General features: G+C 43.3%; 1 protein-coding gene across 6 annotated transcripts in view; it reads right to left on the reverse strand.

The window, feature by feature from the left end:
• Positions 1 to 286: 286 nt before the first annotated feature.
• Positions 287 to 23478, reverse strand: part of LEPR (leptin receptor) — a 93991-nt gene continuing 70799 nt past the window's right edge. For 5 of the 6 annotated variants that reach the window (XM_044302143.1, XM_044302142.1, XM_044302146.1 and 2 more), the window contains exons 12-19: positions 22137 to 22290; positions 21974 to 22056; positions 20127 to 20343; positions 17875 to 18054; positions 15432 to 15527; positions 6257 to 6362; positions 3009 to 3084; positions 287 to 2804 (exon numbers count right to left, since the gene is read on the reverse strand). In XM_044302143.1, coding sequence (XP_044158078.1) covers positions 2010 to 2804; positions 3009 to 3084; positions 6257 to 6362; positions 15432 to 15527; positions 17875 to 18054; positions 20127 to 20343; positions 21974 to 22056; positions 22137 to 22290 — 1707 coding nt within the window. In that variant the 3' untranslated portion in view covers positions 287 to 2009. The remainder of the gene's footprint in view (positions 2805 to 3008; positions 3085 to 6256; positions 6363 to 15431; positions 15528 to 17874; positions 18055 to 20126; positions 20344 to 21973; positions 22057 to 22136; positions 22291 to 23478) is intronic. The other variant, XM_044302147.1, reaches the window with a different exon arrangement.

A 23478-nucleotide genomic window follows, 5' to 3' on the forward strand; every position in this document is an offset into this window, starting at 1 on the left:
GTATGTCTGTCTGTCAGTGAGTTTCTGTGTACGTCATCCAGTGAGTGTCTGAGTGTGTGTCTGTCAGTGAGTGTCTGTCTGTCAGTGAGTGTCTGTCTGTCAGTGAGTGTATGTCTGTCTGTCAGTGAGTTTCTGTGTACGTCATTCAGTGAGTGTCTGAGTGTGTGTCTGTCAGTGAGTGAGTGTGTGTCTGTCAGTGAGTGAGTGTGTGTCTGTCAGTGAGTGTCTGTCGGTCTGTCAGTGAGTGTCTGTCTGTCTGTCTGTCAGTGAGTTTCTGTGTACGTCATTCAGTGAGTGTCTGAGTGTGTGTCTGTCTGTCAGTGTGTGTGTGTGTGTGTGTCTGTCAGTGAGTGAGTGACATGAGGGGGCGGCAAAATGGATCTTTGCCTAGGGCGGCAAAAATCCTTGCATCGGCCCTGCATGGACATCCTGTCATGTGATCTCCATTCCCAAGAACACATTCAAGAGTAAAGCTCACCTGACAGGAAGTCCATTAAAAGAATATCAGTTTGCTTGTTGATGGCAACAGTTGTCAGAGCAAGCAGTAATGTAACCAGTGAAGGTTTACTGGGACTGTAATACCCATCAGAATCTGATCATAGGGGGCTGACTTCCCTCAGTCCACCTCAGCTGAATGAAGTGAGTGCTCCAGGTACAGCGCTATATATATGGTTGTGGCTGAGGCTGGTACTGCAGCTCAGCTCCATTCATTTAAATGAGACTGAGTTATTGTGAGCTGCAGTAACAGACGGTGTGGGCCCCACCTGTCTCTAGAATGTGGCCCCAAAGTGAACAAGAGCGAACTGTGCAATCGAAGCCACCCTCTATTCACTTTTATAAGAATTCTGAAAATAGTCAAGCGCCGGTTCAGCTATTTCCGTGAATCCCATAGCCGGGCATGTGCGGTGCGCTTTCCATTTACTTCCATGAAGCTTCTGAAAATAGCTGAGCATGCTCTCTTGGCTATTTTAGGAACTCCCCTAGAAGTGATTGGAGAGCAGCCATGCATGCGCGGTGTGCTCTCGTTCACTTTAGGGACCCAATTCTAGAGCGGTGGGACCCACACCTATCTGACATTGATGGTATATCCTAGAGGTATGCCACCAATGCCTAAGATAACACAACCCCTGTAATATTACCATGGCAATGCCAGAGCAAGCAGAACAACATTACCATGGCAATGACAGAGCAAGCATAACAACATTACCATGGCAATGCCAGAGCAAGCAGAATAACATTACCATGGCAATGCCAGAGCAAGCAGAACAACATTACCATGGCAATGCCGGAGCAAGCAGAATAACATTACCATGGCAATGTCGGAGCAAGCAGAATAACATTACCATGGCAATGCCAGAGCAAGCAGAATAACATTACCATGGCAATCCCAGAGCAAGCAGAATATCATTACCATAGTAATCCCAGAGGAAGCACAGTATTCCTATCACTGAAGCAGAGGCTAAGTGCTGATGAAAAGAAAAAAGGTTATGTTCAATATAAAATCAATTGTGCTAAATTTTTAAAGGAACATAACCCTTTTAAGCTGTAAGCTACCGTTAAAAACGTGGTGTGTGTTTTAATGTATTTCAAGCACGGTTTGGAAACACGAGATAAGGTACATTGAGACCCCTACGATGCATGGAACATGCAATTTGTTCCATGTAGAATATGCTTCATAACAGAATAATGTCTCTGCTTCCCACAAATGCATCACATGTCCTGTACTGGCTGCAGCTGGACCCCCAGGCAAGGATTGGTGATGTCCCAACCAAGATGCAGTGACATCACATTCAACCAATTGGCCAACTGTAAGTAACGTACATAGTAATCTGCTCCTCTAAAAATTTTAGGTAGGGATCCACCACTAGGTTTCACCACCCAAGTGAAGCTCAAGGGAAGGCCAATGGGGCTTATGCTCCTCTGGGGCGTAACCCAAGCACTTACTCCACCCCTATTAAAAGGTCATCTTTTCACATTCTGATTGTGCTCAATGCCTTATAGACAATGTATCACGTACACATATCAAACACTTCTGTGTCATCTGAAGACTGGATCTGAAACTGTGGCACATAGGGACGCAACGTTCTCTTCAGAAAACCCGGATGCCCATAGTCATTTTCTATGAGCTTGGAAGACTTCTCTCTCCTAAAGTCCAGCTCCTGATAGGATATGTTTTCCTGGATGTGGTAGGTCACCAAGGGATTTTTTGAGAAATAATTGTCCCGTTCGTTATTTTGGTTGGAATCCAGACCCAAGTAATAGAGATTTCTCTCAGGGCTGTCGCCTTCAAAACTTTCCTCCTGGTCAGTAGGCTCGGAAAATCCTTCAGATGATACGGTAGAGTTTGAAGACGTCATGTTGGGCTCCTTTGTATGTAATCCCGCCATGATGAGCAATGCCTGTTTCTTGTCTTCTAGATTCCCGATAACGATAGAATTGTTTCTCAAGATACATCCATCTCCGGAGCTGAGGCTAATTTTCCTGTCTTTGGTGCATTGCTTGCTTTGTTGAGGGTTGCCGATTATGGTTGCATATTTTACACTGGATTGGCACGAGCTATCTCCGTAGATGGAAATATCAGGTTCAACCGCATATGTGAAGCTGCTGCCGAAATGGCTGGTGGTGCATGCAGAATCGTGGTCGTCCGTCAGCCGGTCAACTATCAAGACATTGTCAATGTTTTCTTTCTCCCATCCTTTATCGATATTCAGGTTTTCAAAAATAGCCTCTGGTTCTAAGATAAATGAGAAATTGTGCGCCAGGTGTTGTCGATGCTTCATGAAAAGGTTTTCTAATGTATCTGGCTGGACAAAAACGCAATGACTTATTCTTAGTAAAGCTTGCACTTGCCGGGAAACACAAATAAATGCTGTACAGTAACTAGATTAGGGGAAGGCCCATGTCACTGATGGATGATTTATGTTCAGTACCCTAATATGATTTTTCGGAAGACTTTCTATTTGTAAAGGCTCCGACAAAAACAACTCGACTGATGCAGACAAACTAACCTTTTGAAAATTGACTCCTTGAGCCCAGGAGCAGTACTTGGGGTTGGGCACCTCCTTCCAGAACAATCGCTTCATTCTGAAATACAACACATAGTGATTCATAAGGAGTCATCGTTTTCTATTTAAAGGGGTTACCCATCATTTAATGGAATCAGAAAATCAGACATATAGCAGATCATTTACTAATCTGAAATGTGCCTAAATTAGGCATATTTCAGGTACAGATGGCGGGCAAAGGTTAGTTGTGCCGCTATCTGCGACTTTGCCCCACTCACGTCAGGTTTAAAATCGTGGCTGTGGTATGGGCGGGGAAGTGGACCGGTCGGCCGCCTGTTTTAGGCATAGAAAATGGTCTAAATGTAAGACAGCAAGGAAGCCGTACATTGTATGGTGGCCGTGCGTGGTGTCGCAGCTCAGCCCCATTCACTCAAACAGGGCTGAGCTGCGCCTAGTCCATGTGGCCGATGAATGTGACATCACATCGCCTAGGGAAGCTGCGAGAAGGCTGCGGTGGTACTGCGAGCGTTAGTGCCTTCTCAAACAGCTGATTGGGTGGTCTCCTGCTCAAGAGGTTCCCGGGTGTCGGACCTCCACCGCTCAGACGATAGGTCCTCAGTGAAAATATCTCAGAAAACCTCAGGAGCCTGCAGGAGCTCTCTGGATCCAGCATTGATGGATGTTACTGCAATGACTGCTGGCCTCATTTTTCTCAGCAATGTGGGCACATATAAATATGGGACCAACACAGATGTCTTCAGCTGCCAAGTGCACATGTAACAGGTCAGCCAATGTCATAGGTACAAAACTGCTGACAGATGCCCTTTAAATGCACCAACTCAAACAAAAATATCAGTGATATATATGTATGTATATTACTATATATATATATATATATATATATATATATATATAACATATTTATAAAAAACAAAATGGCTGCACACCATTATACATACAAACAATAGAGCTTAGAAATCAGGGTCATTCTAGATAAAAGTTGTACAATACCGACTATAAATGAGTTCATGGAAGCTCTTAGCGCACATATTTGCTCAAACAAGTGTCGGGCCCATCTACCAGGCGTCAAGGTGGCTTCCGCAGATGGGTCCCTAACACTAAATATACTGCCTCTCTTTGGACTTACTATTATATAATATTGTAGGCTTAAGTAAGTCCAAAGAGAGGCAGTATATTTAGTGTTAGGGACCCATCTGCGGAAGCCACCTTGACGCCTGGTAGATGGGCCCGACACTTGTTTGAGCAAATATGTGCGCTAAGAGCTTCCATGAACTCATTTATAGTCGGTATTGTACAACTTTTATCTAGAATGACCCTGATTTCTAAGCTCTATTGTTTGTATGTATAATGGTGTGCAGCCATTTAGTTTTTTATATTTATTTTTGCTTCATGGATATGCACCTGTGATTCTGAAGGTTCTAGTCTAAATTCTCTTGCAGTATATATATATATACAGTACAGACCAAAAGTTTGGACACACCTTCTCATTCAAAGAGTTTTCTTTATTTTCATGACTATGAAAATTGTAGATTCACACTGAAGGCATCAAAACTATGAATTAACACATGTGGAATTATATACATAACAAAAAAAAGTGTGAAACAACTGAAAATATGTCATATTCTGAGTAGCCACCTTTTGCTTTGATTACTGCTTTGCACACTCTTGGCATTCTCTTGATGAGCTTCAAGAGGCAGTCACCTGAAATGGTCTTCCAACAGTCTTGAAGGAGTTCCCAGAGATGCTTAGCACTTGTTGGCCCTTTTGCCTTCACTCTGCGGTCCAGCTCACCCCAAACCATCTCGATTGGGTTCAGGTCCGGTGACTGTGGAGGCCAGGTCATCTGGCGCAGCACCCCATCACTCTCCTTCATGGTCAAATAGCCCTTACACAGCCTGGAGGTGTGTTTGGGGTCATTGTCCTGTTGAAAAATAAATGATGGTCCAACTAAACGCAAACCGGATGGAATAGCATGCCGCTGCAAGATACTGTGGTAGCCATGCTGGTTCAGTATGCCTTCAATTTTGAATAAATCCCCAACAGTGTCACCAGCAAAGCACCCCCACACCATCACACCTCCTCCTCCATGCTTCACGGTGGGAACCAGGCATGTAGAGTCCATCCGTTCACCTTTTCTGCGTCGCACAAAGACACGGTGGTTGGAACCAAAGATCTCAAATTTGGACTCATCAGACCAAAGCACAGATCTCCACTGGTCTAATGTCCATTCCTTGTGTTCTTTAGCCCAAACAAGTCTCTTCTACTTGTTGCCTGTCCTTAGCAGTGGTTTCCTAGCAGATATTCTACCATGAAGGCCTGATTCACACAGTCTCCTCTTAGCAGTTGTTCTAGAGATGTGTCTGCTGCTAGAACTCTGGGTGGCATTGACCTGGTCTCTAATCTGAGCTGCTGTTAACCTGCGGTTTCTGAGGCTGGTGACTCGGATGAACTTATCCTCCGCAGTAGAGGTGACTCTTGGTCTTCCTTTCCTGGGGCGGTCCGCATGGGAGACAGTTTCTTTGTAGCGCTTGATGGTTTTTGTGACTGCACTTGGGGACACTTTCAAAGTTTTCCCAATTTTTCGGACTGACTGACCTTAATTTCTTAAAGTAATGATGGCCACTCATTTTTCTTTACTTAGCTGCTTTTTTCTTGCCATAATACAGATTCTAACAGTCTATTCCGTAGGACTATCAGCTGTGTATCCACCTGACTTCTCCACAACGCAACTGATGGTCCCAACCCCATTTATAAGGCAAGAAATCCCACTTATTAAACCTGACAGGGCACACCTGTGAAGTGAAGACCATTTCAGGTGACTACCTCTTGAAGCTCATCAAGAGAATGCCAAGAGTGTGCAAAGCAGTAATCAAAGCAAAAGGTGGCTACTTTGAAGAACCTAGAATATGACATATTTTCAGTTGTTTCACACTTTTTTGTTATGTATATAATTCCACATGTGTTAATTCATAGTTTTGATGCCTTCAGTGTGAATCTACAATTTTCATAGTCATGAAAATAAAGAAAACTCTTTGAATGAGAAGGTGTGTCCAAACTTTTGGTCTGTACTGTATATATCGCTTGAGGAAGGCTCTAGCACTGAGCCGAAACTTGCATTGCTTTATGGGTGAATACATTTTCTTTTTACTTTATTTTCTGGAGTGCTGCCCAATTTTTTGTTCTTATATATAGTACATCAAATATTTGCTTTTAAATTATTAGAAAAATACCTTTGATGTGATATTGCAAAAGTTATCACCAGCAGAAAAGATGTTGCAGTAATCACGGGTAAAATAATGTAGAAGCCTGTATTATTCTTCATTTCATCAATGTCCTCTGGAATGAACAGAAAGTAGGTCAAATCTGCAACAATCTAAACATCTCCAAACAGCATAATTTATTATAATTTGTTTGGTAAAACATCAGGAGAAATCAGGCAGTATTATAGTAGTTATATTCCTGTACATAGGAGGCAGTATTATAGTAGTTATATTCTTGTACATAGAAGCAGTATTATAGTAGTTATATTCCTGTACATTGGGGCAGTATTATAGTAGTTATATTCCTGTACATAGGAGGCAGTATTATATTAGTTATATTCCTGTACATAGGGGCAGTATTATAGTAGTTATATTCTTGAACATAGGAGCAGTATTATAGTAGTTATATTCCTGTACATAGGAGCAGTATTACAGTAGTTATATTCTTGTACATAGGAGCAGTGTTATAGTAATTATACTTTTGTAGATAGCAGTATTATAGTAGTTATATTTTTGTACATAGGAGCAGTATTATAGTAATTATACTTTTGTACATAGCAGTATTATAGTAGTTATATTCTTGTACATAGGACAAAGTATTATAGTAGTTATATTCTTGTACATCGGAGCAGTATTATAGTAGTTATATTCCTGTACATAGGAGGCAGTATTATAGTAGTTATATTCTTGTACATAGAAGCAGTATTATAGTAGTTATATTCCTGTACATTGGGGCAGTATTATAGTAGTTATATTCCTGTACATAGGAGGCAGTATTATATTAGTTATATTCCTGTACATAGGGGCAGTATTATAGTAGTTATATTCTTGAACATAGGAGCAGTATTATAGTAGTTATATTCCTGTACATAGGAGCAGTATTACAGTAGTTATATTCTTGTACATAGGAGCAGTGTTATAGTAATTATACTTTTGTAGATAGCAGTATTATAGTAGTTATATTCTTGTACATAGGAGCAGTATTATAGTAATTATACTTTTGTACATAGCAGTATTATAGTAGTTATATTCTTGTACATAGGACAAAGTATTATAGTAGTTATATTCTTGTACATAGGAGCAGTATTATAGTAGATATATTCTTGTACATAGGAGCAGTATTATAGTAGTTATATTCTTGTACATAGGAGCAGTATTATAGTAGTTATATTCTTAACCATATTTCTTTTTATTGAAAAAGAGCAAAAAATCAGGGTCGAGGCCCATACATGACATTTCAGTGGTGATGACAAATCTCCAAATGCTCATCTGGCATATACATCATGCATAGACAATACAATCAATCTTGTCATAGTTAGTAAGAAACACCAAATAAAAATGTAAAAGGGGAAGAAGGGGAAGGGACAATCAGGAGGGAGGAAAGGGAGGGGGGGGGGAAACGAGGAAGTGAGATAACTTCTGCTCTATCATGTAAAATTTCTATGAACTTTCCATGGGGACCACAGTTTTAAGAAGCGGGCGCGTGAGTTAGTCTCCCAATGCGCAAGCCCCTTGAAACGGTAGATCTGGTCTACCTTGTCGGTCCACATAAGAAGAGTCGGTGGGGAGTCATTCTTCCACAAAAAGGGAATAAGTAACTTAGCTGCTGTAAGCAGCATCGTGGGGAGGTCATGTTTAGAGGGAGATAGAGAGCTGTTAGGGCACCATAAAAGCACCAGTTTAGCATCTATCGAAACCTTAGTTTTGCAAATTTGGTTGACCACTGACTCAATTGACTTCCAAAACGGTTGAATCTTGTGACAAAACCACCAAATATGCGACAAAGACCCAATACCTGTACCACATCTCCAACACGATTCAGGGACCTCAGGGTTTAATTTATGCAAGAACTCGGGTGTTTTGTACCATCTACTGAGAAGCTTAAATGAATTCTCTTGAATCCTCACACAGCGACTGAAGCCGTGTGAGTGGGACAAGATGGACGCCTTCTCCGGCTCCGTAAGAGACATGGAGAGCTCCCGCTCCCAGGAGACCACATAATGTAGCTCTGGGGGTAATGAAGAAAGTATTTCTTTATACATCTGGGATAACTGTCTAAGGGGAGGTTTAGTAGCCAAAACCTTCTTTTCAAGCCAGGAGGGGGAACTATTACCTGTAAAAGGCCCAGTACACTTTTTAGTGTCTCGTTTAAAATCTGCTAAGTGGAAAAAAGGCGCAGTTTTAACCTCAGGGAGGTCCACCACTGGGTCCCAGTTCAAACTGCCATCCGGGAGAAGGACATCCCGCAGAGGAATGTCAGCGAGCTTAGACCAAATCCCGGAGGGGTTTAGTACAGAGGGGTGGATGTGGCTTTGTAACAAGTTAAGTGGCATACTAGGGTTAGGAAAATTAAAAATGCGAGACTGAACCATTTTGGACCATTCAACCAGCATACCCTTCCAAACCGGAGAGGAGTAGTAGTGGTTGGCCGAAAGAGGCCTAATGCCCCATAAAGTAAGTAGTTCTTGGTTCGTGAACAGTACCTTTTCAAGGCGGGAGCAAAGAGAACCAGAATGACGAGTCATGATAGCCACACATCTACAGAGCTGTACTGCAGTATAATATAATTTCACATCTGGCATCCCAAAACCACCAAACCTTCTGTCCCTCGTGAGGACCGAATAAGCTATACGCGGAGATTTCCCGTTCCACAGGAAGCGTGTGAATATCCTCCGTATTTCCGTAAAATATGAGTTTGGCAACCAAATAGGAAGCACTTGCAGCAAATACAAAAATTTGGGAAGAATAAAGGTCTTAAGGTAGTTCTTTCTCCCTACCCAGGACACAAATGGAAGCTTCAAATTTTGTAAATGCGTACGCACAGTTTTCAGAAGCGGTATATAGTTAAGGGAAGCCAGGTCCTGTACATTGGCCGATATGTGAGTCCCCAAATACACAATGTCTCTGGAGGCCCAAGTGAATGGAGTGGCACGCTTGATAACCTTAATCAGCGCTTGTGGGCAGGAGATGTTAAGAGCCATGGATTTCCCATAATTAATTTTAAAATTGGATATAAATCCAAAGTCCTCAAATATAGTCAGTAATTTGGGTAAAGCCTCCTTAGGATTAGAGATCATGACCAGTAAGTCATCCGCAAATGCTGCAGCAACATGTGTAGAAACGCCGATCTGAAGGCCTTTAATATCTGGATCCCCTCTTATTTTACACAGAAGGGTCTCCATTACCAAGACGAATAGTGCAGGAGAGAGGGGGCAACCCTGCCTCGTCCCGTTAGTGATGCGAAATGGGGGCGACAATGCCCCGTTGACTTTGACCCTGGCAGAGGGGGACGAATACAGGGTATAAATGGCTGCAATGAATTGGTCTGGAAGACCAAACCTCGACAGGGTCCGCGACATATAGTGCCAGCTGACCCTGTCGAAGGCCTTTTCTGCATCGGTGCTAACCAATACCAAAGGCTTAGAGGATCTTTTGGCCCAATTTACAAGATGAAGAAGCCGTACCGTATTATCGGACCCCTGTCTGCCATGGACAAAGCCAACTTGATCTTCATGAACAATGTCAGGGAGAACATCCTGAAGCCTTGTAGCCAAAATCTTCGCCCACCACTTCACATCACAGTTAAGCAAAGAGATCGGCCTGTAGTTACTGCAACAAGTTGGATCCTTATTCTCCTTATGCAGGACAGTGATGTGCGCCAATAAAGAGTGAGGAGCCAGGGAACCTCCAGAGAGAAGATAATTGCACAAATCCCTGAAGCGGGGGATTAAAACGTCCTTAAAGGACTTATAATATGTGATAGAGAAACCGTCTGGGCCCGGGCTTTTGCCCGAGGGAATGGACGCGAGCACCTTCAGAATCTCAGAATCAGTAATGGGCCTAGTAAGCTGGGACGCCTTGGTTGAGGATATAGAGGGAAGGTCTAGTGTCTGTAAAAACTTATCTGTTGCCTCTGAAAGGTCACCCGTAGTGGACCCCCCAGGGGTGGGTAAGTTATATAAGGCTTCATAGAAGGCGCAGAATGCCTTGGCAATATCAGGAGTAGACTTATGTGTCTTGCCTTTGGAGTCCTTAATAGAGGAAACAAAGGAGTCAGAGAACTGCTTCTTGGCAATCGCCGACATCAGTCTGTTTCCTCTATCTCCATGTGCGTACGCCTTAAAACGTGAGCGCAGGACCAGCTTAGCAGAGGTGACATTTAATAGATTTCTCAAGCGTACTCTAGCCTCAGTAAGATCCTTCAAACAGCGCTTGGCCTGTGTCTCCTTGTGAGAGAATTCAAGGCGAGCAATGTCTGCTAGTACGGTATCTAAGGCCAGCGTCCTCTGTTTCTTCACATGAGCTCCTAACGCAATAAGTTCCCCCCTAATTACTACCTTATGGGATTCCCATAATATGGAAGGAGAAGGAGGGGAGTCAGGTGTATCATTAAGTTTGAAAAACTCAGAAATCGACTTCTTAATTTTGCAAGCGTGGGTGGGATCCAAAATCAAGGTGTCGTTGAGACGCCATAAACGTTCTTTTCTGAGTGGTCCAGACAGGGAGAAATTAATAATAACATGCGCGTGATCGGATAACGTGATACTACCAATCCGGGCTCCAGAGACATTGCGTATGTGCGAGTCAGACAAGAACAGGTAATCCAACCTATGGAAGGACGACTTGGCATGTGAATAATATGTATAATCCCTGCCACTGGGATTCAAAGTACGCCACACATCCCTGACCTTCAATTTTCGTAGGGAAGATTTAAGCCTTTTCAAAAGCCTGTAGGACACAGACGGTCTGCCCACGGAGGTATCCACCGCCGGTTCCAGGGCAACATTGAAGTCGCCCCCTAAAACTAACAGTCCATCAGAGAAAGACGCCAGTAGGTCAAGGGTCTGAACGAGCCATAGTACTTGGCCTCTATTAGGCGCATATAGATTGGCGAATGTAACCGGTGAGTCGCTTAAAACACCCTTTACAAAAATGTACCGTCCCTCAGGGTCCGCTGAGGTAGCGGTGTGCTTGAATGGTAGATTTTTGTGCATAGCCACACTAACTCCTCTACTGGCTGAATCATTCGTGCTATGGAACCACTGAACAAATTTCTTAGGGGGGAGGTTGGGGATTCTACCTGTCCTAAAATGAGTCTCCTGCAGAAAAGCAACTGAGACTTTATCCCTCAGGAGAAGAGAGATAATTTGAGACCGTTTGCATGGCTCGTTCAGCCCATGAACATTTAGGGAGGCGACTACAATGGACGACATATCAACATACGTTCATGAGAGAAATAGTACCAGATACCCAGGAAAGTATTAAATAGCGCATAGAATATGCGAGCAGAGCAAGGAATATGAGGGAAAGGGGGGGGAAGGTAAAAAGGAATAAAAAGTAAAAAAAACAGAACAACCAACATGTGAAACTGGCAATGAGCCAGCGCAGACAGAATATCCATCTGAAAAAGAGTGAGTGCTTCACCCATCACCATCCAAGACAGGGTTGGATTGGCGAGGGGGCAGGTAAAGCACCCTATGGTCTGTAATAAAAAGAGACCAACAACAAAAAACATATCCAGCACCGGTAACGCTCCGGTCATTACCCTGCATGTGGGGATCAAAGTTCTCAGTTCAGAGATAACGTTCAGCATATAATAAAGAGGTATTGCAGTTCCTCATAACATCATATTCCCATCCGTCAATATGGAAGAAAACAGCTCTGGCCCCAAAACCAGAAAAATAGGTCAGGATCTCCCCTGGACATGTGGAAACTGAGGAATGCAGGACAAAGGATGCAAAACAGATATCCCCATAACCATAGGGGAAAAATAAAACCTCAGGCCCATAAACTTATTCTGAAAGAAAAAGGTTAGCAGAAATCAGGTGGGGGCCCTGTCCGCCTTGCCACGATTCGGGCGCTCCGGTCGGCCCGATGAGGCCTTCTGCCAGGCCGAGATCCGCGGCGGGACTGGTAAGGGGCCATCCTGGTCGGCCGGCAGCCAGGAGGGGATCTCCACAGGAGGGACATCCAGAGAGTTCCAGACTGAAGCAAGATCGGCAGGGGATCGTATGGTAAGTACTTTACCGTTTCTGGATACAGCAAGCCCAAAGGGATATAGCCACCGAAATGGCGTTGACGATTTTCTCAGGACATCCAGAAGGGGCTTTAGCAGGCGTCGCTTCGCCAGAGTCGATGGCGCCAAATCTTGGTACATCTGAAATGGCGTACCTTCATATTCGAGTGTCTCCATTTCTCTTTGCCTCTTCAAGAGGGCCGCAGTGTCCACGTAGCTCAACAAGCCGCAGATGATGTCTCGAGGGGGCTCTTGCGGCTTAGGCCTGGGCCGCAGCGCCCGGTGTATCCGCTCCACCACGATACCCTCCGCTCTATCCGGGCCTAGCAGCATGGAGAAAATTTCGCGCGCCATTGTCGGCAGGGCCTCCGCCGCTATCGATTCAGGTAAACCGCGGAATCGAATATTGCGCCTACGGCTGCGGTTCTCCTGGTCCTCCAGCTTTAAAAAAGCATCATTCAGTAAGGCCCTATGGGCCGCCAGCGCCTCCGAGGCTTTGCCTTCATACGCCATGATGGATTCCTGCGCTGTTTCTAGCGCAACCACCCTCTGGCCTAAGTGCCTTAGGTCATCTTTTATGTCGGATAGGTCTTGCTTGATGGGCGAGAGGGCTGATTCCAGGACCCGTCGGAGAGTCCGCTCTGAAATCGGTGGGTCTCTGGGTCTCCTGTCAGAGATGTCGGATCCGCTGCACGCATCTGAGAGGTCTCCGGCATCGGAGTCATGAGCAGCAGACTCCGCCATATTGGGGCCTTTCTGTGCCACAAGCCGCGGCGTTTTCCGGAGAAACTTCTCCATTTCTGGCTGTTTGGAGTGCCTCGGAGTCGTCTCTGTGCTTCCTCTGACCTTGTCCTTGCCAGGTTTCCCCATAATAAGGCGAAATTATATGCTTAATTAGGGCAAATGAGCCGGGCTGCTGGAGGAGCTCAAGCTCGTGCGGCCATTCAGCAGCGTGGCTCGGCTCCGCCCCCCATAGTAGTTATATTCTTGTACATAGGAGCAGTATTATAGTAATTATACTCTTGTGCATAGCAGTATTATAGTAGTTATATGCTTGTATATAGGAGCAGTATTATAGTAGTTATATTCTTGTACATAGGAACAGTATTATAGTAGTTATATTCTTGTACATAGGAGCAGTGTTATAGTAGTTATATTCTTGTACATAGGAACAGTATTATAGTAGTTATATTCTTGTACATAGGAGGCAGTATTATAGTAGTTATATTCTTGTACATAGGAGGCAGTATTATAGTAGTTATATTCTTGTACATAGGAACAGTATTATAGTAGGTATATTCTTGTACTGTACATTAGTGATGAGCGGCAGGTGCCATATTCGATTTTGACGAAATTCGCGAATATTCGATAGAATATTCGTTTTATATTCGTCGAAATCGAATATTCGTCATTATTCTTGTTATCGCGATTAATATGCGATTTAAATAATCGAATTTCGATTTTAACTTAAAGGCTACTCTCCTATTGAAATCGCAATTCGATTTTTTCAAGTTATAATAATCGAATTTCGATTTTAACTTAGCACTGCTATATGCCATATTAGGCTAACTAATATGGCATATAGCAGTGCTAAGTTAAAATCGAAATTCGATTATTATAACTTGAAAAAATCGAATTGCGATTTCAACGTAATTCTCAAATCCGACAGTACATTCTAGTATATGGAGTCGTTCCCATGGTGATGGGGACGCTCCATAAGCATGGAATATGGCTTCAATGGCTTGGTAGAATTAGCGAATTGACGAATATATTCGTTATATTCCACAAAACGAATATAACGAATGTATTCGTCATATTCCACAAAACGAATATAACGAATGTATTCGTCATATTCCACAAAACGAAGATAACGAAGTATTCTGCATCTTCATTTTAGCTACCTATTCATCAATTTCGCTAATTCTAGCAATGATATAGGAAAGTTGACTATAGAGACAGCTAAGTTTAATTCGCTATGCGATTATATGACTGCTTTTTTTTTAAATAAATAGAATAATTATAATACCTGATAATTATTATAATTATACTATTTATAAAAAAAAGCAGTCATATAATCGCATAGCGAATTATACTTAGCTGTCTCTATAGTAAACTTTCCTATATCATTGCTAGAATTAGCGAAATTGATGAATAGGTAGCTAAAATGAAGATGCAGAATACTTTGTTATCTTCGTTTTGTGGAATATGACGAATACATTCGTTATATTCGTTTTGTGGAATATAACGAATATATTCGTCAATTCGCTAATTCTACCAAGCCATTGAAGCCATATTCCATGCTTATGGAGCGTCCCCATCACCATGGGAACGACTCCATATACTAGAATGTACTGTCGGATTTGAGAATTACGTTGAAATCGCAATTCGATTTTTTCAAGTTATAATAATCGAATTTCGATTTTAACTTAGCACTGCTATATGCCATATTAGTTAGCCTAATATGGCATATAGCAGTGCTAAGTTAAAATCGAAATTCGATTATTATAACTTGAAATAATCGAATTGCGATTTCAACGTAATTCTCAAATCCGACAGTACATTCTAGTATATGGAGATGTTCCCATGGTGATGGGGACGCTCCATGAGCATGGAAGTCGGCAGAAGCGGCAACGGGCACTGACTGGAGCAGCCAGGAAGCCAGGAATCCAAAGGACAGGTAAGAACAACTTTAGGGAAGTGGGAAAGAAAAAAATATAACAATAATAAAAAAAAACAAAAAAAAAACGAATATTCGAAATATCGAATTTATATCACTATATTCGAAATATTCACGAAAAAAATTCGATATTCGAATATTCGCGCTCAACACTACTGTACATAGGGTGCAGTGTCATATTAAAGTGTCCTTTTGAGAAATCCTGTCCAAAAATAATACTGACACAAAACTTGCTACTAGCACTTTTATTTTATTTTTCACTTGAGGAGTGTTATACAGTATTTGCCTGTCTTTGTTCAGTTTCTGGCTGTCTTGTGTTTTTTTTTGTAGTAGTACTGTCAACATGTGACAGCCAATCAGAAATTCTTGATCTGTGATTGAATTACCTGCATGTTACTGTACTTTGTGGTTTACCAGAAATTATGCATCAGTTTGTACAAAAACAAATTTACCTTTGGAAAATTCATATGTGATGTGAGGGCTGCCGACACCTTCTGAAAAGACTGGAGTCAGGCTAAACTGGTATTTCTCTATAGTATAGAATTGGTCTGTAAAACACAAATAACAGCATGATCCAATTTCACTAAATTACTGCATATACAGTTTCTTGCAAAAGTATTCACCCCTTGACTTTTTTTGTGTTTAGTTACATTACAGCTTTAAGTTCAATGTTTTGTTAATCTGAGTTTTACGTGATGGATCAGAACATAATAGTCTAAGTTGGTGAAGTGAAATGCTAAAAATATATAAATAAACTATTGTTTAGAAATAGAAAATTGGCCTGTGCGTAAGTATTCACCGCCTTTGTTAGGGTACTTTCACACTAGCGTTTTTCTTTTCCGGCGCTGAATTCCGTCCTAGGGGCTCAAATCCGGAAAAAAACTGATCAGTTTTATCCTAATGCATTCTGAATGGAGAGAAATCCATTCAGGATGCATCAGGATGTCTTCAGTTCAGTCTTTTTGACTGATCAGGCTTTTCAGAAAACCGTAGCATATTGTATTTTTACCTCCGGCCAAAAATCCTGAACACTTTGACTGAACGCCGGATCAGGCCTTTTTCCCATTGACTTGCATTAATGCCGGATCCAGCGCCGTGTGGTCAGTCAAACCGGATCTGGCTTTTGCATGTTAAACCCGAAAAATGTGAAAAAAAGTTAAAGTCCATAAATGGCGGATCCGTTTTTTCCAATGCATTTTTTCATTGTGATCAAAATCCTGATCAGGATTCAAATGTAATCCGTTTTCACACATTTTTCCGGATCCGGTGGGCAGTTCCGGTGTAGGAATTGAACGCCGGATTTAAAAAACGCTAGTGTGAAAGTAGCCTTAGGAAGCCCATAAAAAGCTCTGATGCAACCAATTACTTTCAGAAGTCACATCATTTGTGAAATGATGTCACCTGTGTGCAATCTAAGTGTCACATGATTTGTCATTACATATACACACCTTTTTTGCAAGACCTAAGCAAGAGGCATCACTAACCAAACACTGCCATGAAGACCAAGGAACTCTCCAAACAAGTAAGGGACAATGTCGTTGAGAAGTACAAGTCAGGGTTAGGTTATAAAAAAATTATCCCAATCTTTGATGACCCCCAGGAGCACCATCAAATCTATCATAACCAAATGGAAAGAACACGGCACAGCAGCAAACCAGCCAAGAGACGGCCGCCCACCAAAACTCACAGACCGGGCAAGGAGGGCATTAATCAGAGGCAGCACAGAGACCTAAGGTAACCTTGGAGGAGCTGCAGAGTTACACAGCAGAGACTGGAGGATCTGTACAGAGGACGGCAATAAGCCGTATGCTCCATAGAGTTGGGCTTTATGGCAGAGTGGCCAGAAGAAAGCCATTACTTTCAGCTAAAAACAATAAGGCGCGTTGTGAGTTTACGAAAAGGCCTGTCGGAGACTCCCAAAATGTATGGAGGAAGGTGCTCTGGTCTGAGGAGATGAAAATTTTACTTTTCGTCCATCAAAGAAAACGCTATATCTGGTGCAAACTCAACACATCACATCACCCAAAGATCACCATCCCCACAGTGAGACATGGTGGTGGCAGCATCATACTGGTGGGATGGGACTGGGAAACTGGTTAGAGTTGAGGGAAAGATGGATGGTGCTAAATACAGGGATATCCTTCAGCAGAACCTGTCCCACTCTGTGCGTGATCTGAGGCCAGGACGGAGGCTCACCTTCCAGCAGGACAATGACCCTGAACACACGGCTAAAGCAACACTTGAGGGGTCTAAGGGGAAACATGTAAATGTGTTGGAATGGCCGAGTCACAGCCCAGATCTCAATCCAATAGAACATCTGTGGTCAGACTTAGAGATTGCTGTTCACAAGCAGAAACATCCAACCAGAAGGAGCTGGAGCAGTTCTGCAAGGAGGAACGGGCAAAAATCCCAGTGGTCAGATGTGGCAACTGCTCATAGAGACTTATCCAAAGTGACTTGGAGCTGTGATTGCCGCAAAAGGTGGCTCTACAAAGTATTGACTCTAGGGGGGTGAATAGTTATGCATATTGACGTTTTCTGTTATTTTGTCCTATTTGTTGTTTGCTTCACAATAAAAAAAAAAAAAAACATCTTCAAAGTTGTCGGCATGTTCTGTAATTACATGATGGAATTCCAGGTTGTGAGGCACCAAAACACAAAAAAAGTCAAGGGGGGTGAATACTTTTGCAAGGCACTGTATGGCTGTGGATTAATATATAAAGCAATTTAGTTAATTGGTATGGTTTTCTAAGACATTCAGTTTTGGCTGACTTTCCCCTGCTGACACAGCTGATGGTTTGCTACAATGTGTCAAGCTAGGTGATCCCATATTACACCTAGCAGTACAGATGTCTTGTCTACAGAGATTGTCTAAAACTGTATGCTTCCACATACCATCAATGTAATATCTGCTGGCATTGGGAGGAATGTAGGTCCAGCGCATTGGTGATCTTCCTCTGAGGTTCCTCCATTCCAGAACAAACCCTAGAAGATCATACGACACTGGAGACATTTTCCACACTGCAAGTACAGTGCTGTTCAGGGCGTACATGTTCAATGACTGCACTGCCTTCACTTAAAAGGGAAAAAAGACATGTAATGAAAGTATAACATACCCAATAGACTTATAATATCAGATTAATCATATATATGTGGTAGACTGATAATAGGCATAAAAAGCAGACTAATTATTTAATACCCTAATAATAAGAGACTGTTAACAATTACTATATAACACTCTAAGAATATACATATAAAACAGTAATAATCAGAGGCTAATAATACACATAATAAGAGACTGAGAATAAGCATCTAATAACAGATCAATAATATCTATCTATCATCTATTTATCAACTTAAAATAACTTAAAATAACATACTAATAATACACATACAATAACTGATATACGGTACATCTATCTATTATCTATCTATCCAATATCTATCTAATAGATGTATTAGAAACTAATAGTATACATATTACATAGTCATGTATTATTTACAGTTGAAAAGAAAGTTAAATATCCATCAGGTCAACCAAGGAATGGGAGAGGACGTGGATGAAGACACAATGTGCGGGGAACAAGAAAAATCAGTATTTTCACAATCACTAATGTTATTTTTTCTTAAAGGATCTGAGCCTATATCACTGATAATATTTATAATAGACTTACAATAGCAAACTAATCATATACATATAATATACATATAGGCGTATGTTCACAAGGTGGATTTTTACCTAACCCTCAGATTTGCGCCACGGACTTTCAGTTGCACTTGCTGCAGATCCACCCACGGCTTTCACCCCATTCAGTGTGGAAAGGACAATAAAGAAGACGCTTATTCTTTTGTTTCCATAACATGGATTTCAAATCTGTGCAAGGAAACATCTGCGGCCTTTAATCTACAGCAGGGATCAGCAACCTCCGGCGCTCCAGCTGTTCAGAAACTACAACTCTCAGAATGCTTCATTCACTTTTATGGGAGTCAGGCCTCTTTAACACGGGCGTCGTGTTTTTTACCTGGATAAGATGTGGGAGCGTTGCAGGAAAATGCACGATTTTTCTGCGCGAGTGCAAAACATTGTAATGCGTTTTGCACGCGTGTGAGAAAAATCGGCATGTTTGGTACCCAAAACCAAACTTCTTCACAGAAGTTCGGGTTTGGATCAGGTGTTCTGTAGGAGTACAATAGCGCTGGAGGGGTTAAATAAAAAAAAAATAAAAAAATGTAACTCACCTTAATCCACTTGTTCGCGCAGCCGGCATCTCTTCTGTCTTCATCTTTGAGGAATAGGACCTTTGATGACGTCACGGCGCTCATCAGATGGTCCATCACATGATCGTTTACCATGGTGATGGATCATGTGACGAACCATGTGATGAGCGTAGTGACGTCATCACAGGTCCTTTTCCTGTGCACAGCAAAGATGAAGACAGAAGAGAAGCCGTGGATTAAGGTGAGTTAAATTTTTTTAACCCCCTATTGTACTATGCATTCTGTATTCAGAATGCTATTATTTTCCCTTATAACCATGTTATAAGGTAAAATAATAATGATCGGGTCTCCATTCCGATCGTCTCCTAGCAACCGTGCGTGAAAATCGCACCGCATCCGCACTTGCTTGCGATTTTCACGCAGCCCCATTCACTTCTATGGGTCCTGCGTTGCGTGGAAAACACACAAAGAGGAGCATGCTGCGTGAAAATCACTGCTCATCTGCACAGCCCCATAGAAATGAATGGGTTCGGATTCAGTGCGGGTGCAATGCGTTCACCTCACCCGCGCGGAAATCGCGCCCGTGTGAAAGGGGCCTTAGAATAACAGCCGAGCGTGCTTGCATGCTGGTAGTTGTAGTTTCACAGCAGCTGGAGTGCAGAAGGTCGCTGGTCTTTCTCTAATCTACAGCATGGGTTCCCTTTGGACCATGGTTTCAGAGTGTCATACGCTCTAAATCCACATGGAAAATGCGCTGTGTGAACACACCCTTAAACACTAATAATGATTAACATGTAACTTTTCATGCGTTTCATTAGACACTTTTTACTCCTTCTATATATTTTTTGAAATATGAACATTCGCCGTTTTCACCCAATTACAAGCGTCTCCCTCCCGCAGCAGTATGACTGAAGTGTCACGCAGGTTACCTGCGCTCACGTCCTCCGACAGCGTTAAGTTGTGGTTCTTTTTCGATGGCCCGATAGAGTTGAGCGCCCGGATGGACAGAGTGACCGCGCTGTGCTGCAGGATCAGGGTGTAGTTTGTCACATCGCCCACATACGTGGTGCAGCTGATGACACTGGACACCTGTTGTACAAGTTCGTACCCCCGGACGCTGCACAGGGACTCCTTCTTCTGTAATGGCTGCAGAGAAAGAAGACAAAAGAAAGGCAAACAGTGTCTGGCGGTATTAATACAGCTTGTAACTCTCCACATTTAAAGGGAGGCTCCTCGTAAAATTGATGCCTAGTGCAGAGTCTGAGGGGTTGGGGCATGAGAAATGATTCCTTTTGTCATGCTCCTCCCCTGCACCAAGCAGAACACAGTGTATCAGCTTTGCCCAGAGTGTTACTTTAAAGGGGTTGTCCGGGTTCAGAGCCGTTTCCCCCCCCGGCAGCCCCCCTGACATGTTCATGCTCCGATGCTCTCCTTTGCCCTGCGCTAAATTGCGCTGGGCAAAGGCATTTTTTGGAGATCCGGTGATGTACCGGGGCTCCCCATGGGGCTACCAGGAACCCGGGTGACGTCACTGGCACTGATGGGCGGGATTTAGCTCTGCCCTAGCCAGTAAAACAGCTAGGGCAGCGCTAAAGCCCGCCCCTCAGAGCCGGTGACATCATCGAACACACTGCCGGCCGGAAGTTTATGCCCGGTGTTCTGCCAAATCTCTATACCCTGCGAAAAGTCTATGCCGGAAGTGACGCGGCCGCACAGGAATCAGCTGAAGGAGGGTGTACACCGCGCGTGCGCACTTAGGAGTATAGAGATTTTGCAGCGCAAAATGTTTCATCAGATCTCCCTACCCCTGAGTGCGAAGGCGCACACAAATCATCACTTGCAGTTCATCCTTACCGCAGAGCTGAGTGCTGGATACCGAGGTCACCACATAGTAGCGCTGAACTGCAACTGATGATTTGTGGGCGCCTGCGCACTCAGGGGTAGGGAGATCTGATGAAACGTTTTGCGCTGTAAAATCTCTATACCGCTAAGTGCGCATGAGCGGTGTACGAAGTACTTCTATCGCGGCGCTGCAATAATTCTTTGCTAAGGCGGTGGATGTGCGCTTGCGCAGCACCGCACACACCCTCCTTCAGCTGATTCCTGTGCAGCCTCGTCACTTCCGGTATAGACTTTTCGCAGGGTATAGAGATTTGGCAGAACACTGGCAGTGTGTTATTGAAAACAAAAGAGCCCGTGCCCTGCGCGATTTAGTGCAGGGCAAGGGAGCGCATCAGGGTATGAGATGCTCAGATGCTAGCCTCAGGGGGCTGTCTGGGTGAAAATAAGGGTATGTCCGGGTTCAGCTCTAAACCCGGACAACCCCTTTAAAGCAGGGTTCCAATTAATAAGGCTCAGTTGCCTTAGGTGCGTCCAATGCTTCTGCTTCTGATTATTTGCCTGTAGTTTATAATTGTTTCACCCTTTAAGTGCTGACTTCGTGCAGAGCTTATGCTCATGCACAGCAGCCAATCTGAACAAGCAGTGTTTTAACAAGAGGGAACAGTCAGAGCTTCATCCTGAGCCTCTGATGAGGCAGGAGGTGGATTTCGGACTACCACAGACTACCAATAGACAATGCAGTGAGTCACCGATCATAGCGGTGCCCTACTAGAGCTATAGTTCACACCGACTACCAAGGACATCATCGATTGCACATGTCGCCGGTGCTGTAGTTCAGCGCCCGCCCTGAAACCTGTGATATCTCAACAAGGGTCCTGAAAACTCGGCTTTGCTACATCTGCAATAAAACACGTGTCGCTTGTATGTTACATACCTTCCAAACCAGTGTAATTTTGTCTCCTTTCTGGATGGTATTTTTGGTCATAATTCTCCAAAATTCTGGTCCGCTCAAAGGTTCTAGAAAATAGATAAGAATGAGATCTGACATCGCCGTTCATTCCCCGGGCATTTGGCTGTCAGCAAGGAAATATTCCAACCTTTGACGTCTTTGACGACAGTGTGAATGGCATTGGTCCAGTCACTCCAGATGTCTGAAAAGTTCACCAGTTGGCATCGGACTTGGATGGTATAAACTCGACAGACGTCCACATTGAAGAATTTTGCTGATTCATTCTTGTAAAGGTCTACAACCTGGGAGGGGTGCAAGGGTTAGAGACAAGACTGGTTATTATACACTGCTCCTAAATATTATTCAATACGTATAAATTGTCAGTTATAACAAGAACCTTAAAGGATGTGTCCTATGAATAATATTCTACAGTTTGCAAACCAGCGCCTGAATTGGAATACCTTTGTAACTGCATGTAATTATCTGTATAGCGCCACCTGCTGTTTGCTCTTTTTCTAATCTCTCTGTCCTGCTCACTGAGATGGAAGCACATGCTCAGCTCCATCCTTCAACGGCCGCTAGCTGCAGCAGACAGGGAACGCCCTCTAAGAAAGGATACGCCCCCCGAGCTGCCAGCTTGAAATAAATCCTGCAGAATAATTGGGGCAATGAATGTGGAGATCTCTCGATCCATGCGCAGTACAGGACTGGTTCTAGGGTTGTCATGTGCTATATTATGTATGTTTATTTTTTACATAACAAGATTATGTAATAATGGGATTACCCCCTTTAAGGGCTAAATTTATGACCGTAAAGGGGTTGTCCATCTATTAGATATTGATGTCCTCCAGGTCAGCTGTTTGCAGTGGATAAAGCGAGGCCACATTTACTACTGTATGCTTATACAGTGGCATATGTCAGAGCCTTCTGTCGAAGGCATACGTTGTGATATCCTTTCATACACCTACAATGGAAGGGTTAGGCCTCATGCACACGACCGTGCCGTTTTTTTGCTGTCCGCAAACCGCGAATCTGCAAAAAACGGAAGCAGCCCATGTGCCTTCCGCAATTTGCGGAACAGAACGGGCGGCCATCAATATAATGCCTATTCTTGTCCGCAAAGCGCGGACAAGAATAGGACATGGTATATTTTTTTTGCGGGGCCGTGGAACGGAGCAACGGATGCCGACAGCACACGGAATGCTGTCCGCATCTTTTGCGGCCCCATTGAAGTGAATAGGTCCGCATTCGAGTCGCCAAAACGGCGGCTCGGATGCGGACCCAAACAGCGGTCGTGTGCATGAGGCCTTAGATGCAATTTGAGCAGAACCTTAGGAACTTACTGCATATACAGAACCCAATAATACATTTGTATGCTGGGAGCTCCCCCTAGTGGTGACTGCAGTCAGGCAGACTTTATATCATTTACACAGGGAATGGAGCTCCACAACATGTAAATATAAGTTATTATATCCATACAGTACTCAAGA

The sequence above is a fragment of the Bufo gargarizans genome, chromosome 7 (assembly GCF_014858855.1).
Source record: "Bufo gargarizans isolate SCDJY-AF-19 chromosome 7, ASM1485885v1, whole genome shotgun sequence".
Lineage (NCBI taxonomy): Eukaryota > Metazoa > Chordata > Amphibia > Anura > Bufonidae > Bufo > Bufo gargarizans.